Consider the following 16,791-nt stretch of genomic DNA (forward strand, 5'->3'; position numbering starts at 1 on the left):
AATAAAGTTGTTTATTTTTATTGACGTCTTACATTGTTTCAATATTTCTTTAAATTGACAGAATTGGTATTTCCTGTTTTTTGATGGTATTGGTTTTTGAACTCAAGGACTCATGCTTACTAGATTAGCTCTCTACCTCTTATACCATACCACCAATCAGGCTTTTTTCTGGTTATTTTATAGATTGCACCTAACAGCATTTCTGCCCAGGCTGGCCTCAAACATATCTCCCAAGCCATAGCCATGTGAGCCACTGGCACTTGACTGGCATTTCATTTCCTAACATTCTGTAGGCTCAAGGCTCTGGGTTGATCCCTGGTATTTCCATATGTATGTACAACACACATATGGCTTGAACATATATAGGTATATATACATACATGTATGTGCCATGTGTATTTTTTTCATAGAAAAAAATAGAGGTGTGAACCACTGGCATTGAACATATTTCTGTTACATGCTATGACTTTTTTTTTTTTGCCACTCCTGGGGCTTGAGCACAGGGCCTGAGCACTGACCTTGGGCTTTCCACTTGAGCCACCAAACTGCTTCTGCCTTTTTTATGTATATGGTACCAAGAGTGTGTGTGTGTGTGTGTGTGTTTTATTTGCCAGTCCTGGACTTGAGATCAGGGCCTGAGCACTGCTTGGGTTTTCTCAAGGCCAGAGCTCTACCACTTGAGCCACAGTGCCACTTTGGGCTTTTTCTATGTATATGGTACCGAGGAATCGAACCCAGGTCTTCATGCATGCTAGGCACTTTACCATTAGGCCAAACTCCTGGCCCTGTGTTTATTTTTAAGGCATACAAATTCAGATTTTCAATTTTGTATTTTCTTTAAATACTTGGCTTCATTGACTACTTCAGCATTGATAGTCTTGCACTTCTCACCCAGTTTTAAAAGTCATCAGACCAGAACTGCTGCTGTTTGAGTAGGAAGATGCCCCCAAACTTGCTTTTGAGGTTTTTTGGGTCTTCATAAAGCCTCAGTCCAGCTGGGACTAACTCATTTACAATGGAGGCTTCTATTTTTCCAAACTTTCTTGAAATGCAGTTATGACTTTATGATTTAGTGTTCCTTTCCCCTTTGTTTTCAAGCTCATTCAGATATATTTCCATGAGTAAGGCTAAAAGTTGTCTGATCAGTGTTTGCTTCTCCCTTCCTCCACTCTCACCCTTTCAGGCTCATATATTTGTTACAACATATTCTGGAAGTTTTTATAAGGGTCAACCTTTGTTCAGTTCTATCCTTCCTAGAAAGATAATGAAATTTTGCCTTCACAATAAGGCCATTCCCACCCTGTGGTTTTGCTATGATTGGATAAGTCTTGAGTGGGTTTCCTCAAGGGATCTTGTTTCCTAGGCTGTAGTCACTAGCTTCTTTCATCTTAACTAATTTGGTAACTACCTAGACTCCTTTTTCATGTCAGTCTTGGGCTTGAACTCGGGGCATGGTGCTGGTCAATGCTAGTGGTTACCACTTGAGCCAGTTCCCCCTTTGCTTCTCTGGTAGAACTGAGTCTCATGCACTTTACTGATTGGGCCAACTTTGAACTGTGATATTCAAATTTTGTCTTCTTGAGTAGTTAGGATTACAGGGATGAGCTACCAGTGGTAGGCTACCATCTTTTGTTTTTCCCGAGGCTTGAACTCAAGTCTGGGTTCCATCTTTAACTTTGGTGCTCAAGGCCAGTCCTCTATTTGAGTCACAGCTCAGTTTTGGCTTTTTGGTCATTTTTTGGCAGTAACAAGTCTTGTGGACCTTTCTTCCCTGGGATAGTTCAATCTTCAGATCTTAAGCAGCCTGAATAGCTAATTATAGGTGTGAGCCACTGGTGCCTGGCTATATTCCGTCTATAGACGCAAACATTTTGTCATTACTTGGTAAAGCATACTTTTCAGAAATAAGATATTGTCTACCTCTTGATTTTTGAGAGCAGTTGGATTCCTTTTCATCTCTTTCCCACAAATAAGTGCCCATAAAAATAAATTCATGGGGCCCAGGAGTTTGGCCTAGTGGTAGAGTGCTTGCCTCGCATGCACGAAGACCTGGGTTCAATTCCTTGGTACCATATACATAGAAAAAAGCTGGAAATGGTGCTGAGGCTCAAGTGGTAGAGCTCTAGCCTTGAGAAAGTCCAAGGACAGTGCTCAGGCCCTGAGCTCAAGCCCAGGACTGGCAAAAAAAAAAAAAAAAAAAAAAAAAAAAAAAAAATCACAATCAGAATGGTTAAGAAGCCAAGCATGGTGGCTCACACTCATAATTCTAGCTACTCAGGAAGCTGAGATCTGAGGATCAAGGTTCAAAAGAACCTGAGATTCTTATTTCCAATTAACCTCTAGAAAATGGGAAAGTGGAGCTTGGCTCAAGGGTTGGGCAGTAGCCTTGAGCTGAAGAGCTCAGGGACAAGTGCCAGGACGACCCCCTCACCCCCCCCCCCCACAAAAGGTACTGCAGATGAGGAAGGGAAGGGGAAGACAAACAGAAACACATCACATGCCAGTGGTTCACCCATAATCTAGGTTAAAATCTGAAGATCATGGTTCAAAGGCAGCCCGGGCAGCAGACTCATTAACCACCAGAAAAAAAACAGAAATGGAAGTATGATTTATAAAAGTGCTAGCCTTGGAACTCAAGCCCCATGAGGGAAAAAAACAAAACAGAAAAGCCTAAGTAATAAAAAATAAACACAGCTGGGTGCTGGTGCTTCAAGCTTGTAATCCTACTCAGGAGGCTCAAAGCCAGCCTGAGTACCACTATGTTCGTGAGACTCTTATCTCCAATTAATTACCAAAAGACTGGAAGTAGTGCTGTAGCTCAAGGGGTAAGGCAGTAGCCTTGAGCTGAAGAACTTGGGACAGTGCCCAGAGTTCAAGTCTCTTGACTGACTAAAAAATAATAAAGCAGATGAAATATTTTATAGTATGCTCCTCCTCCCACCTTTTGTAACAAGGCAAGTTGTTTAATAGAGACATAAAAGTGACTTGAAGACTCTACCTTTTAATTGCACGGTCTTTAGGTCATGGAAAAAAACCTGACAAATACTAACTTTAAAACAAATTTTTATTACACAAAGTTTGTCACATAATTTGATTTCTCTCTACTTTATACACAATTATTCTTACTCTCTGCAGAAAGGCTGCTTCTGAACTTCTCATCTGGTAATGGCAAGCACTAAAATCCTGATTTTAACAGAATAGTAGTAGAAATGCCTCAGTGATTGGAGCTGAAAGCAGTACATTGGTACATGGCTCTTGCACCCAGTATCAGGAATGTACAAATGTCTTTTATTCAAAAATACAAAATAAATTATTTGTAGGCATGGACAATGGACAGCAGTAAACCATTACATATTGTCAACTGAAACCAGTAACTGATGGTTATAGTGATTTTATCAGCCAGCCTTCTCTCCAGTCATATTCATCAACCGACTTCTCTGAAGTTATTGGTGAGGAACCCTCCCTTGGGCTTCCTGTCACAGTTCATCAATAATGGTAAAGCACTACTTTGGGAATTAGAACATGCCACCTCCCATACCACCTCCCATTCCACCCATTCCACCCATTGCGGGATCCTTCTCTTCTTTAGGAATTTCTGTGACTACAACTTCGGCTGTAGTCAACAGAGAAGCCACACCAGCAGCATCCAATAGAGCTGTTCGTACGACCTAGAAAAAGATTTAATGAAGCATTTTATTCACTTAGTAAAATGAGCAACACACTGAAAATCTCACCCTTTAGGGTTATTAAAAGGCTTTAGGAACTACTATTTACCTTTGTTGGATCAATGATTCCCTTTTCAACCATATTCACAAAATCTCCACCCATAGCATCATAACCAACTTCTGAGGAGCTCTGAAGAATTTTCTCAACTATCAAAGATCCTTCAACACCTGCATTCTTAGCAATGGTCATTGCAGGAATTTTGAGTGTTCTTTTAATAATTTCTATACCTACAAAGAAAATTAATTTTAGCACATTTATTTCAGTTCTATAAAGTAACTTTTAGGGCAGAGTGTGTGTCCATGTTCTAAAGTGCTTGCCTAACAAGCAAAAAGTTAGAAGTGGTACTATGGCTAATGTATAGGCCACTAATCTTGAGAAAGCTCAAGGATAGTGCCCAGGCTCCAACTTCAAGCCCCAGAACTAGAAAACCAGAACTTTTTCTTACCAATTTTTTGATCTTCGTTAGCAGGTGTCAATTTGTCCAAGGCAGGAATGCATCGCAGCAGAGCACAGCCACCCCCTAGAACAATGCCTTCTTCAACGGCTGCTCTTGTAGCATTCAAGGCATCTGTAACTCTGTCTTTCTTTTCATTCACCTCAACATCACTTGTCCCACCAACCTGAAGATTAATGTAATTCCAGTTAGTATGGCCTTCAACATTAAATATACTCACTGCCAAAGAACTGAAAAAGGGTTAACTATTCTGGCAATGATTTACATGATCCAATAAATGCTATAAAATGTAGCATCATACAAAATGGCTACCTCAAACTGATGTCTTAATACCACCTTTTCTTCCCCAAACAACCCAACCCACAACTTCATCTACAGTTTAAGAAAGAGTTGGGAGCATAGCTCAGTGGTAGACGGGACTTGGTGCAAACAATGCAGGGCTTACTAGGTTAAGAACCAGAGTTCAATCCCCTTTCATGCTGAACTCCATGTACTAGTTTACAGGACTACCACAGAAACAGCTTATCCATAACAATAAATTTTACCTTTAGGACAGCTACTCCATCTGAAAGTTTTGCCAGTCGTTCATTCAGTTTTTCCTTTTCATATTCACTAGTTGTGATGTCCAGCTGTTCAATGATTTCTTGAATACGCTTTTCAATTTGAGCTTTGTCACCTTTTCCTTTCAAAAGCATGGCATCATCTTTGGTCACAATGACCTCCCCAACTTTTCCTAAGTCATGCGGCTGAACATCTTCAAGGTTCAGCGTCAATCCCTCTTCTCCAAATACCTACAAACATTTTCAAAGTTTTCGGTCAGAGATCAAGTGCTACCCATTATACTAAGTTTCATTACTAATGCATAACAGATTTTTTTTTTTGCCAGTCCTGGGGCTTGGACTCAGGACCTGACCATTGTCCTTGGGCTTTCTCAAGGCTAGTACTCTACCACTTGAGCCACAGCACCACTTTTCTGTGTATGTGGTACCTGTGTATGTGGTACCGAGGAATTAAACCTTGGTCTTTGTGTATGCTAGGCAAGCACTCTACCACTAGGCCAAACTCCTGGCCCTAATAGACATTTTAATAAGATAAATTGTTCAATATTAGCCAGCTGGGTGGCTCACGTCTGTAATCCTAGCTACTCAGGAGCCTGAGATCGGAGGATCATCATTCAAAACTAGAGTGGGTGCTAACCACATGATACTTATCTGATTAATCACTAGAAAACTGGAAGTGGGGCAGTGGCTCAAAGGGTAGAGTGGTAGCCTTGAACTGAAGAGCTCAGGGACAGCACCTAGGCCCAGAGTTCAAGCCCCATGACCAAAACAAAACCAGATGCCTAATACTGTATTTACCAAGACATTTTAGTATCACTGCCAGTCCAGAAGAACATGGTAACAACTAGTATTATTTACAAAAGAAATACATAAGGGCAATGGTTAGCATTATCATTTGATCTTAAGCCTCATAAAATTGTACATGATTTCTGGGCCCTAAGTTCAATCAAGGCTAAGGACCAGGGTGTGCGTGCACACACAGTCATTGTAGCTCCTGCCTGTAATCCAAGCCACACAGAAGGGTAAGATCTGAGGATCCTGATTTAAATCCAGACTCTTTTATTTCCGATTAAACTGCCAAAAACCAGAAGTGGTGCTGTGACCTCAAGTGGGAGAGCGCTAGCCTTGAGATGAAGAGCTCAGTCAAGGGCTGTGCCCAAGACCAGAGTTAAAGCCACATGATAGACACCCCCCCAAAGTAAATACCCAACAAAAACATTACCCACACGAACGTACATTCATTATGCGTTTAAGATTCTATGCAGTAAACAAACAAACAAAAAAATCACAGAAGTTTTACTTACTGCACCACCAGTTGCAATAGCCATATCTTTAAGCTGGTTCTTTCTGTTGTCACCAAAACCTGGAGCTTTGACTGCTACAACCTGAAGTCCAACTTTGAGCCTGTTAATAATAGTTAATGGTAAGATTTAAATGGAGTAAAAATGCCTAATTTAGTTATCTTCAAACTCTGACACTATTTATGTCTCAGGAGATAAAGAGGCTGACCTACTCAGGAGGCTGAGATCTGAGGATCAAGGTTCAAAGCCAGCCTGGGCACAAAAGGACTCTTATCTGAAAAATGGGAAGTGGGGCTGTGGCTCAAGGGGTAGGACAGTAGCCTTGAGCTCCCAGAGGTCAAGTCCCATGATTGAAAACAACCAAAATTGCTAAATATTCAAGTATTACTGATCTAGCATCTAATATGCTCAATTTAATTTTGTTCTAAGGAATGCATTTAACTTTGTTCTTACAAAATTAAATTCATTCCTTTATACTATATAAGGCAAACACTTGCATTAACCATAAAAATGCCTAAAAGGTTCTCAAAAAACAGCTTGGCACTGGTCATGAAGTTGAGATTTGAAGAGTGAAATTCAAAGCCAGATGGGGTATAGAAGTCTGTAAGACTCATCTCCAATTAACTACCAGAAAACTGGAAGTTGTGCTGTGGCTCAAAGTGTAGAGTGCTAGTCTTGAGCAAAAGGAATCTCAGGAACAGAGCCTAGGCCCTGAGTTCATCAAACCTCAGGACTGGCAATAAATACTGACATCTACTAATACAAATACCTAGAAATGTAAGCTAACAATACCTATTTAAAACCAGTGTACTCAGAGCTTCTCCATCAACATCTTCGGCAATTATGACCAAAGGCTTACGGTGAGCATTGGCAATTTCAAGAGCAGGTACAATGGACTGAACACTTGAAATTTTCTTTTCACTTAAGAGAACATAGGCATCCTGGAATTCACACTTTTGACCTGCAAAAACAGCATTTCAAAGCATATTGAGAAAAAACCATTTCAATGATGCTTCAATAAACTAAAAAGTAAACTCAGCTAGCTGGGTGCTGGTGGCCTGTAATCCTAGCTACACAGGTGAGATCTGAGGATGGTGGTTTTAAGCCAGCTGTGGCAGAGACCATGATTCTCTTATTTTCTCACCAAGAAGCCACAAGTGGGGCTATGACTTAAGTGGCAGAATGCCCAGACTTCAAGCTCCAAGACCAACAATAAAAAAAAATAATCCTAGTAACTGAGGAGCCTGAGATGTGAGGACTGCAGTTTAAAGCCAGCCCTGTACCAAAAAGCCCTGAGACTCCAATTAACCACTAGAAAACAGGAAGTGGGGCTATGGCTCAAGGGGTAGGATGGTAGCCTTGAGCCCAGAGACAGCACCCAGGCCCAGAGTTCAAGCCCCATGATCTACCAAAAAAAGTGCTGGCCTAGCATGTGTGAAGCCACATAAACAGAAAAAGCCGGGAAGTGGCACTGTGGCTCAAGTGGTAGAACACACAAATTTTCCTCAGAAATGTATGATTATGCTTAACACACACTAACAATTTTTCATATACTGATCTGTTCTTACCTTTTGATGTATTAATAAAATACGGAGAAATATATCCTCGATCAAATTTCATTCCTTCAATAATTTCCAATTCATCATTCAGTGTTTTTCCATCCTATGAAATAAATTTCAAGAATCAACTAAGTTTGGACTTATACTCAATTAAAAACAAAAAAACTAGGTTACTTAGGTCACAAGGTTCTTGAACTGGCATTTAAATGCTTCAAAGGAACCAATTCTACTTAGTAAAGTTTCCAAGAATTACATGGATTCATTCTAAAAAAAACCAAACCCAGCCAGTATACAATTGTGAGAAAGAAACAAACACAAATCTTTCCTTAACATACTGAGAGCTATCTCAGTTTCACTAAAAACACACTTGTGGTGACACCATACACATATGGGATAATGCTGCCACGCAGCACGTTATTGTACAACTAATGCCCATAGGAAAAAAAAATATGGTGGCCAGGAGTTTGGCCTAGTGATAGAGTGCTTGCCTAGCATGCACTAAGACCTAATTCAACTCCTCAGTACCACATACACAGAAAAAAGCCGGAAGTGGTGCTGTCGCTCAAGTGGTAGAGCTCTAGTCTTGAGAAAGCCCAAGGACAGTGCTCAGGCTCTGAAGTTAAAGCCCAGGACTGGGAAGAAAAAAAAAAGTGAAAAAACAACAAGAAAAACCCCTTGCCAGCTAGGTGTAGTAGCAAGCACTTGAATATTAGTGGTATTAGAAGCTGAGGTAGGAGAATCAAGTAAGTCAAAAAAATAAATTAAATAAATAAAAGTGTACTTGCCTTTACAGTGATGACACCCTTTCTTCCTACTTTTTTCATTGCATCAGAAATGATATTGCCGATTTCTTTGTCTCCATTTGCAGAAATTGTAGCAACCTGAAACAAACAATTAGTCTTCAAGCTTAAATGTGTAAGGTTAGTGGTCATTTATTTTTCAGACTAACTTCTGAGCTGAAACTGTCAGAGAAAGAGAAATTTATGGTGATAGTTCTAATGCTATACATGTTTTCTCCCTTGTGGCATACAGATCCATAAATGCTCCATAAATGCTAAGCAAGTACATATAATACCACGGAGCCTCACCCATAGCCTCTCAAGTCTTTTCAACTAATAAGCATTTGGCTAACTCACTTTGAAGAACTAAAACATACACACAGCTATTCTTAGACAAACCATCAAGAAAATGAACTTTGTTTTTTACCTCAACAAATGGTAAAACTGACAAAAACTATGTATATTCAGTCAGGCGTTTATCACAATTAAAGGCGCTGGCTTAGCACATGCAGACGAGTCTGAAGTGGAGTGGAAAGAACTTGACAATGACAAAGATAATCTTTGCAGATATACAAATCTAGTCATGCAGATTTGCAATAGAGCAAAATCTTGATACATAAGGACATATAATGTGAAGCTAATTGAAAGGACCTCCAGGATAGTAAAACAAAAGCCATATAATGAATGATTGTTGTCCTTAATGTAGTATGTTGTCTCTCATCTCTTTTGCTGTCCCTTGGTTATTTCATATTGGTATAGTGTCTCACTTTGTTATCTGATAAATTGAATTTATTTGTATTTGGATATTTGAAATTTGATAGGGAAGGGGGGAAAACCAAGACGGGTGGGGGGTTTAGGGGGGAGGGTAATGGGTACCAAGACATGTGAAAGGGTATCAATGTATGTGAATTAATGCACCTTCTATCTGGCAAATATCATGTAACCCTTTTATTAATTACAATAAAAAAAAAAGAAGAAAAAAAAACAAATCTAGTCATGCAGAACTAAAAGGAAAAATTTTGATCACTGAATTCCTTTCAAACAAACAAAAAATGCTTCCACTTAGTGCTGACAATTGAGCATTTTCTTTTCTTTTGTCAACCATGGGGCTTGCACTTGGGAATTGGGCACTGCGCCTAAGCTCTTATCCTCAAGGTTAGTTAGAACTCTGCCACTTCCTTATTATTAGAATAATTTAAAATTTATTACATCTTTACCTGAGCAATTTCTTCAGGAGTTGTTACAGGTTTAGACTGCTGCTTAAGTTCAGCAATGACTGCATCGACAGCTAACATAACACCTAGTTCAAGAACACAGTCCATTACAATACACATTCTCATCTTTCGGATTGAGTTGAAATTTTAAAATTTACAATGTATTTTCATTAGGTCTATACAGCTTATATATCCCTGCTGATTTTTTCCAACAAATGCTAAACTACATATACTGAAACATGAATTTTAAATCAAGAGAGCCATCCAGCACCAGTGGTTCAAGCCTTTCATCTTAGCTATTCAGGAGGCTAAGTTCTGAAGACTGTGGTTTGAAGCCAGCCCTGTCAAGAAAGTCTGTATGTAAGATCCATCTCTAATAAAAATTACTCAGAAAAACCTCAAACAGGAGCTGAAACCCAGCACTGGAAAAAAATAAATCAAGAAAATCATGGCTGTCCATACCTTTAATAATCCCACTATTTATAATTTACCCTCTATAAATTATCCATAATTTGGCATCACCCAATCACCTCTAACATCTTACCCTGGTTGACACAAAACACAGATATTCTTCTCTTACTTTCAACATGAGTAATTGATACCCTTACCTCTCCTGATTTCCACTGGATTAGCACCTTTGCTAATCTTCTCAAAGCCTTCCTTGGCAATGGAGCGAGCCAGAACAGTAGCAGTGGTGGTACCATCCCCAGCCTCTTCATTTGTGTTGTTGGCAACATCCTGAACAAGTTTTGCTCCAATATTTTTATATTTATCCTTTAAATCAATTGACTTGGCAACAGTAACACCATCTTTTGTTACTTTGGGACTTCCCCAACTCTGTTCAATAATCACTGTTCTTCCCTTTAATAGTAGAGAAAAGAAAAAAAAAAAAGGTGATAAAAATCAGTGTTATTAAAACACCCACTTGAAAGCCTCATCCTAAGCTGTACCATTTTAATCAGTCCTGCAACATGAATGTCAAGTGCAAGCTCACCAGCATAATTTGTTTACAGACAAAATGACCTCTTCTACATTGAACGAGGTATTATGGAGGACAAACTACTAAGAACTAAAAGATGCCATCTTATGATGAGCACAAAAGCACCAATTTCCAGAATATTCTTCACACCATTTATACTTAAGCTATGCTAAGTATCTGCTTGCTATCATTCAACGTAATGATTTGTCTATAATTCCCTACTAACACTGACCATTGAGGCAAAAACAGGTAATGGTCTTCCAAGTTCATTCAAATGAAACTTCAATCATGGCACTAACAGTACCGGCAACTTTTGGATTTGAGCCACGCTTTCTACTGCTGAACTGTGCAAAATGTGCTGTGTGCAAAATAGTAACATTGACAGAGTGCTTGCCTAGCATGCTCGAAGACCCGGGTTCGATTCCTCGGCATACATAGAAAAGCTGGAAGTGGTGCTGTGGCTCAAGTGGCAGAGTGCTAGCCTTGAGGAAAAATGCCAAGGACAGTGCTCAGGCACGGCAACACGCCCCCTTTCCTCCCCCAAAAACTTTTATTTTTGTGCACAATCTAAAATGTTTCTCTTTCTTTTGCCAATCTTGGGCTTTCTAAAGCTCTACCACTTGAACCACAGCACTTCTGGCTTTTTTCTACGTATGTGGTACTGAGGAATCGAACCCGGGTCTTTGTGCAAGCACCCTACCTCTAGGCCCGACTGCCGATCTGAAACGATCATTTCTGTGTATACCAGCAGTTAGAGTTTCGTTTTCCATTCATGGCATTAACTATTGGGAAAGGCTCCAAAATTTAAGATTACTTTCATCTGAAGCTTAACAATCAACTTTAGCTCAGTTACTTCCCAATTACATCACATTGGACAAAACCGTCCACCCATTTACCAAGGGAGCTATGGCCATTTTTGTTTAAGTTAAAAGTTGATACAAATATTGTTCCACAGCAGCGTGCCTACATTCAGAAAGCTTTATACATCTTTACTCTAAATTTTGGAGATAAAAAAAAAAAAGGAGAGAATACTATACCTTTGGCCCCATTGTAACGGCTACAGCATCGGCTAAGAGGTCTACACCTTGAAGCATTAAAGCCCGGGCATCTGCACCGAATTTTACGTCCTTGGCATAGGCCCGAGTGAGATGAGGGGCCAGTGCCCTGGACACGGGTCTCATCTGACGAAGGACGGTGGGTAAACGAAGCATTTCTGGGGAAAGGAAACAATGACGTGGTCACTACTGCCATTATCCGGAAATCGCTGCAAACATGTCAACCTGTCCGGACACATGTGATGTTCGATGGGAGCCTGGCTGACCTTCGCCAACCCGGGCGCCCGGGCCGCGCTCCGCGCCGCAGCTTCCTAGCCCCAGCTCTCAAGCGCCGAGCTAAAGAGGGCGCCCCAGGCCGGGCTCGTGCGCAACCCTAGCACACACCACGGGCAACGCCTGCCCGGGGCCATCGGCCCCTGCCGCCCCCAGCGAGTTAATCTTTCACCGGCCAGTTCCAACAGAACACCCCCCTCCCCGAAAACGCGGTGATCGCCACCCGAGTCTGTGCAAAACCCCGGCTCAGCCGGTGTCCCCGCGCCTCCGCATGGGGATACTGCACCAGAGCAGCCAACAGGGCGGCGGACCCGGGGCCCGGCCCGCAACCCCACGTGTCTGCTCAAGACGCCCCGAGCAAGGTCACGCGTGGAGGCGCCGCCACGCCGCCGGCGAAGAGATCCCCCCCCGCCCCGCCCCGCTGCCCCGCACTCTGCCGCGGTGGGATGGCACCCGCCCGCTCGAGCGGCTCCAACCCCGAGACGATCCCGTAGCCCCGCTCGCTCCCTGGCCCGCGCCCGGCCGGGGCCCGCGTCCACGCCGCACGAGAGACGAGCCCCCGTACCGCGCGGCGAGGCCTGGCGCCGCGTGTCGGGCCTGCAGAGCCGCCGGGCGGCCCCGCTTCTCGCCGGAACGGGCCGCACTGCGCGGAGAGAAGGCCCGCCCCAGGCTCGCGAGTCCTGGAGCTGGGCGGCGCGGGGCGGCCGCGTACCTGCGGGGCGTCGGGCGGGAGCGCACGCGGAGAGGCAGGCCGTCGGCGGCGAGTGAGGGACGGGGCGCCAGGCGCACACGGCAATGAGCCCGTGTCCCCTCCCTCCGTCGCTCCCCCGCCCCGCGGCCGCGTGCGCAGGCGGCCCCGCCCCCTCAACGCGGCCGGGCCCGGCAATCGGCATGCCCCGCGGGAGCCCCGCCCCCTCCGTACCCGCGCACTTCCCGGCCCGGGGCCTCAGTCCTCTCTCGCCGGCCTAAGCTAGTTCCTGGGCCGCGCTCCGTTCCAGAACTTTCCTGCAGGCGCCGCGCTCGTCCACGGGTTAAGGGTCAAATTGCGTCACTTCCGGAAGGGACCGGAACGGTCGCGCTTTCACCTTTGCGGGCTGCCTAGAAAAGCCTAGAAAGAACTTACTTTCCTTCCGTCCTTCGGCGCCCGCGTAATCGCCCCGCGCGAAGTCCTCGGGACCAATCGCCGAGCGCGTTGGCCTTTCCGCCCTCTCTCGCGCGGAGGGGCGGGGCGGGGCCGCGTGAGCGCGCCTGCGCGGTGGGCGGCCTTTTCACGTGTCTCCCAGCCCGGTTGCGGGTCTCTCCTTGCAGCGTCGGCTTGAGAGCAGAGTCCGAGGAGCGACCGCGGGAGTCATGGTGAGTTCCTCGTGGCCCGGAGGCCTGCGATTCGGCCCGGCACGGGGAGCTCCGGCGGCTCACAAAAAGGCCTGGTGAGGGGTGTGGGGCACCGGTCATGGACAGGCGTCCGTCCATGCGAGCCGGTGCGGCCGGCCACTGCCGGCCAGGCTGGGTGTGCGAGGGCTCAAGGAGGGAGGGAGCGTGACCCCGGGCACAGAGACGAGTCCTCCCCGAGGATTCAGAACCTACCGGAAAACCTGAGAAGGAAACACGGTTGACCTTGGGATCCGCTAAGGTTGCCCTGAAAAGCGGCCTGTTGGTCTAGGACCCCCTAACAGATCCAGGGGAACGGCTCAGGAAGTGGAACGTGTCAACCTGTGTTTCCTAAAGGAAGCCAGAGGCTGTGAGGCAAGCACGCGGTGGCATTTCCCCTTGGCCATTAAGTTCTGCATGTTCTCTCATTGCAGGCTGGACAAGCATTTAGGAAGTTTCTTCCTCTGTTTGACCGAGTGCTGGTCGAAAGGAGTGCAGCTGAAACTGTAACCAAAGGAGGCATCATGCTTCCAGAAAAGTCTCAAGGGAAAGTATTGCAAGCCACAGTAGTGGCCGTGGGATCGGGCGCTAAAGGAAAGGTAAATTGGGCTACAGTGGAAGTAATTCTTCCAGTACTTAAAAGCGGAAGGAAAATTCGCAGTAGGAAGCCCCAAGTAATTAAAAGTGGCCTTGTCAAGTAGGCCCACGGGTGTTCTTTTCAAGATAACCTCTCACCGCTGATCACACTTTAAGAATGATTTCAAAATTACACAATTTTCTTTCTTTGTGTAAAGATTTCCAGAACATTGACATTGGTTATTAATTGGCATAAAGATTATGCTTCAAATAAAAGCAGCTTATGGAAAAGCTTGGTTAGGTGGAGTTTTCCTAGCACTCGGGAGACTGAGGTATGAGTTAAGAGAGGACAGCCTTGGATTGTTGGTTTAACCTCTTAACGAAATTGCTAGGGGTTTCTTTCTGCCGTATCTAATAAAGGCGTGGTCTGAGCCAGGCACTTGTGGCTCATGTCTCTGTAAGTCAGCTTAAGTCACTGAGACTCACTCTCCAGTTAAGCACAAAATTCGGGAAGTGTAGCTGTAGTTCAAGTGGTAGAGCACTACAAACCTTCAACACAAGAACTGGGGGGGGAAGGGGGGGTTAGCGTCCAGAGTTCAAGCCTTTGTACCAACATGCGCTCACACATGGAAGGCACAAGTTAGAGTGGCCGTTGTCCACCTAGTAAGGCCCTCAGCCTCTAAAGTTGTCAATCAAGATAAATCATCTATTGTATATTTGGTGTAGAATGTGAAAGTTGTTTCGGTTAACCTCTTCTAAGAGGGACAGTTACAGTCAGGAGCTATTGTAGAGTTAAGTGCATGTATTAAAATCTGAACACAAATCTTGTTCTTGTTTGAGAAAGTCATTTTAATAGGCCTGCTTTGTAAAACAACTATGAAAAGTCAGGTTTTAATTCAGTCCACTGTTTTTATTTCTAATACTGTCAGTTAACCACCAATCAGGTGCCTTTTTCACGTACTAGATTTTAGTAAGCATATGCCCTTTTTTATATATATTTTTTATTGTAATTAATAGAAGGGTTACATGGTATTTGCTAGATAAATGGCGCCTTAATTACCACACATTGATACCCTTTCACATGTCGTGGTCCCCATTTCCCCTCCCCCCTCCCTACCCCTCATCTATATGCCTTTTTTTTGTCATAGCCATTTAAAAGTTAATTATCTGGTAAACTATCCCTTTTTGCTAATACAGAGTTTTACATTCTTAAGGATGGAGAAATTCAGCCAGTGAGTGTGAAAGTGGGTGATAAAGTTCTTCTCCCGGAATATGGAGGCACCAAAGTAGTTCTAGATGACAAGGTATGTGAATGTCATAATTTGAAAAAGAAGTACAATACTTGCTATTAAATTTTACTGACTAGCAGTTTCTCTTTTTGCAGGACTATTTCTTATTTAGGGATGGTGACATTCTTGGAAAGTATGTAGAGTGAATACACCACTGAAGTGGCATGTGAAGCTGCCCATTCCATGCAAGTTCTGAGATCTTTCATCATGTAAATAATTTCCACATCTCCCTTTTATAATAAACTGATAGTAACTAAAGTAATGATATCCATTGTCTCTAAATTTTAATTTCACTGTTCTGGTATAAACATTTTCAAATAAAACATGTAAATGAATGGTTAGTCTTTATTTAGTGAATTAAGCTGGTTTTAGAGTTCTGTAGTTTACCCTTTCAAGTTCAGTGCTTGTGTTTTGTGTTTACTCTGAAGGCTGAAATCAGCAAAATAACCATCAAAAAGCAGGGCTAGTGGCAAGGCTCAGGTTGTGGTAAACCAGCCTGGGATATGTTGAGCCTTGAAGAAAGTCAAGCTACTAAAACTTAAATTTGTAGTGCATCACAGTCCTATGCTACTATAGTCTTTTCTCTATGTATTGCAAAAAAAAAAAAAGTTACTTCCTAAACTGGACATGTTCTGCTTTTAAAACTACATAATTTGGCAGGGGGGAAAATCCAACACAAATGATAGGAGTAATAGCTTATCCTTCACTTTCTAGGCACATTGTGTATATTGATGGTTAGCCTCAAGAACTTAATGTGCTGCTGTCATCTTTTGTAGCACAAGGGTTAATGCCAATTCGTGTTGATTGAGCAGTCCATTTTAGGTGTTAAAATATGTGTTCTGGGGCTGGGAATGTGGCTGAGTGGTAGTTTGCTTGCCTAACATGCATGAAACCCTGGATTCGATTCCTTGGTACCACATAAACAAAATACATGTTTTTTGTTTTGCTTATAGTGCTTAGACTAAAGACAAGTCCTCTTCTATGCTAGGCAGACACTTCCACTGGGCTATAAATTGTCCGCTTTCCATGGTTTGAATGAAACTGAAATTTGTAGTAGTAAGTGGCAGTGATCATATCTCCAATCAATAATCTTGTATACTAATAATGTGTTTAAGTTTATGCACATTATTGTCTCTGGTGTACCTTTGCTGTGTGGCTTGAACGCAGCATAGCTAATGTGCTCGTATATCGTAACCATAAATACAGATCCAATTGGAATTTTACCTGTGTGAAGTGGCTATGGGCCTTGAACTCGGAACCTGGTGTCCTGCCCTTTGTACCTAAGGCTTGTAGTCTACCACTTGAATCACAGCTCCTCTACTTAAAGAGTAGAGTAGGATTATGAGCTTATCACCAACACCTGGCCTGCCTTTATCCTGTTACTTTTCCACTTGACAAAAGGTATACAACGCAACTTAATTTCAATTTATTTCCACATTCCCCTTATCCTAAATGCCAAGTAGCAAGGCTTTTTTATTTTCTTTGCTGTAAAGTCTTGAACTCTGGTCTTCCCCCTTGCTCTGTAGCACTGATCACTTGAGCCATATTTTCAGCCCTACATTTTGCTGGTTATTTTTTTCTTTTTTCCTTTTTTTTTTTTTTTTTTTTTTTTTGTGGGTTGTGGAGCTGAATTGGACCTGGGTGTTGTCCCTGAGCTC

The 16,791-nt window shown here is 43.1% G+C and overlaps 2 protein-coding genes across 4 annotated transcripts; one reads left to right on the forward strand and one right to left on the reverse strand.

Moving 5' to 3' along the window:
• Positions 1-3,046: 3,046 nt before the first annotated feature.
• Positions 3,047-12,931, reverse strand: Hspd1 (heat shock protein family D (Hsp60) member 1). 3 transcript variants are annotated; one of them, XM_090354543.1, is made up of 12 exons: positions 12,823-12,931; positions 11,610-11,785; positions 10,202-10,454; positions 9,597-9,679; positions 8,386-8,481; positions 7,610-7,703; positions 6,834-7,002; positions 6,045-6,144; positions 4,726-4,971; positions 4,172-4,346; positions 3,775-3,953; positions 3,047-3,668 (listed from the first exon to the last, which is right to left on the reverse strand). In XM_090354543.1, the coding sequence occupies exons 2-12, from the start codon at positions 11,781-11,783 to the stop codon at positions 3,516-3,518; spliced, it is 1,722 nt and encodes a 573-aa protein (XP_090210669.1). In that variant the 5' UTR covers positions 11,784-11,785; positions 12,823-12,931; the 3' UTR covers positions 3,047-3,515. The 3 variants fall into 3 exon arrangements, with proteins under 3 accessions (XP_090210669.1, XP_090210668.1, XP_090210670.1); XM_090354542.1 differs by lacking the exon at positions 12,823-12,931 and adding an exon at positions 12,613-12,720; XM_090354544.1 differs by lacking the exon at positions 12,823-12,931 and adding an exon at positions 12,466-12,482.
• A 61-nt stretch (positions 12,932-12,992) lies between these two features.
• Hspe1 (heat shock protein family E (Hsp10) member 1) lies at positions 12,993-15,391 on the forward strand. The gene is made up of 4 exons (XM_090354546.1): positions 12,993-13,253; positions 13,703-13,867; positions 15,059-15,148; positions 15,229-15,391. Exons 1-4 carry the CDS (start codon positions 13,251-13,253, stop codon positions 15,277-15,279), a joined length of 309 nt encoding a protein of 102 aa, XP_090210672.1. The 5' UTR covers positions 12,993-13,250; the 3' UTR covers positions 15,280-15,391.
• The last annotated feature ends 1,400 nt before the right edge of the window (positions 15,392-16,791 follow it).

This window comes from Megascapheus bottae, chromosome 21 (assembly GCF_031878675.1).
Source record: "Megascapheus bottae isolate mThoBot1 chromosome 21, mThoBot2.hap1, whole genome shotgun sequence".
Lineage (NCBI taxonomy): Eukaryota > Metazoa > Chordata > Mammalia > Rodentia > Geomyidae > Megascapheus > Megascapheus bottae.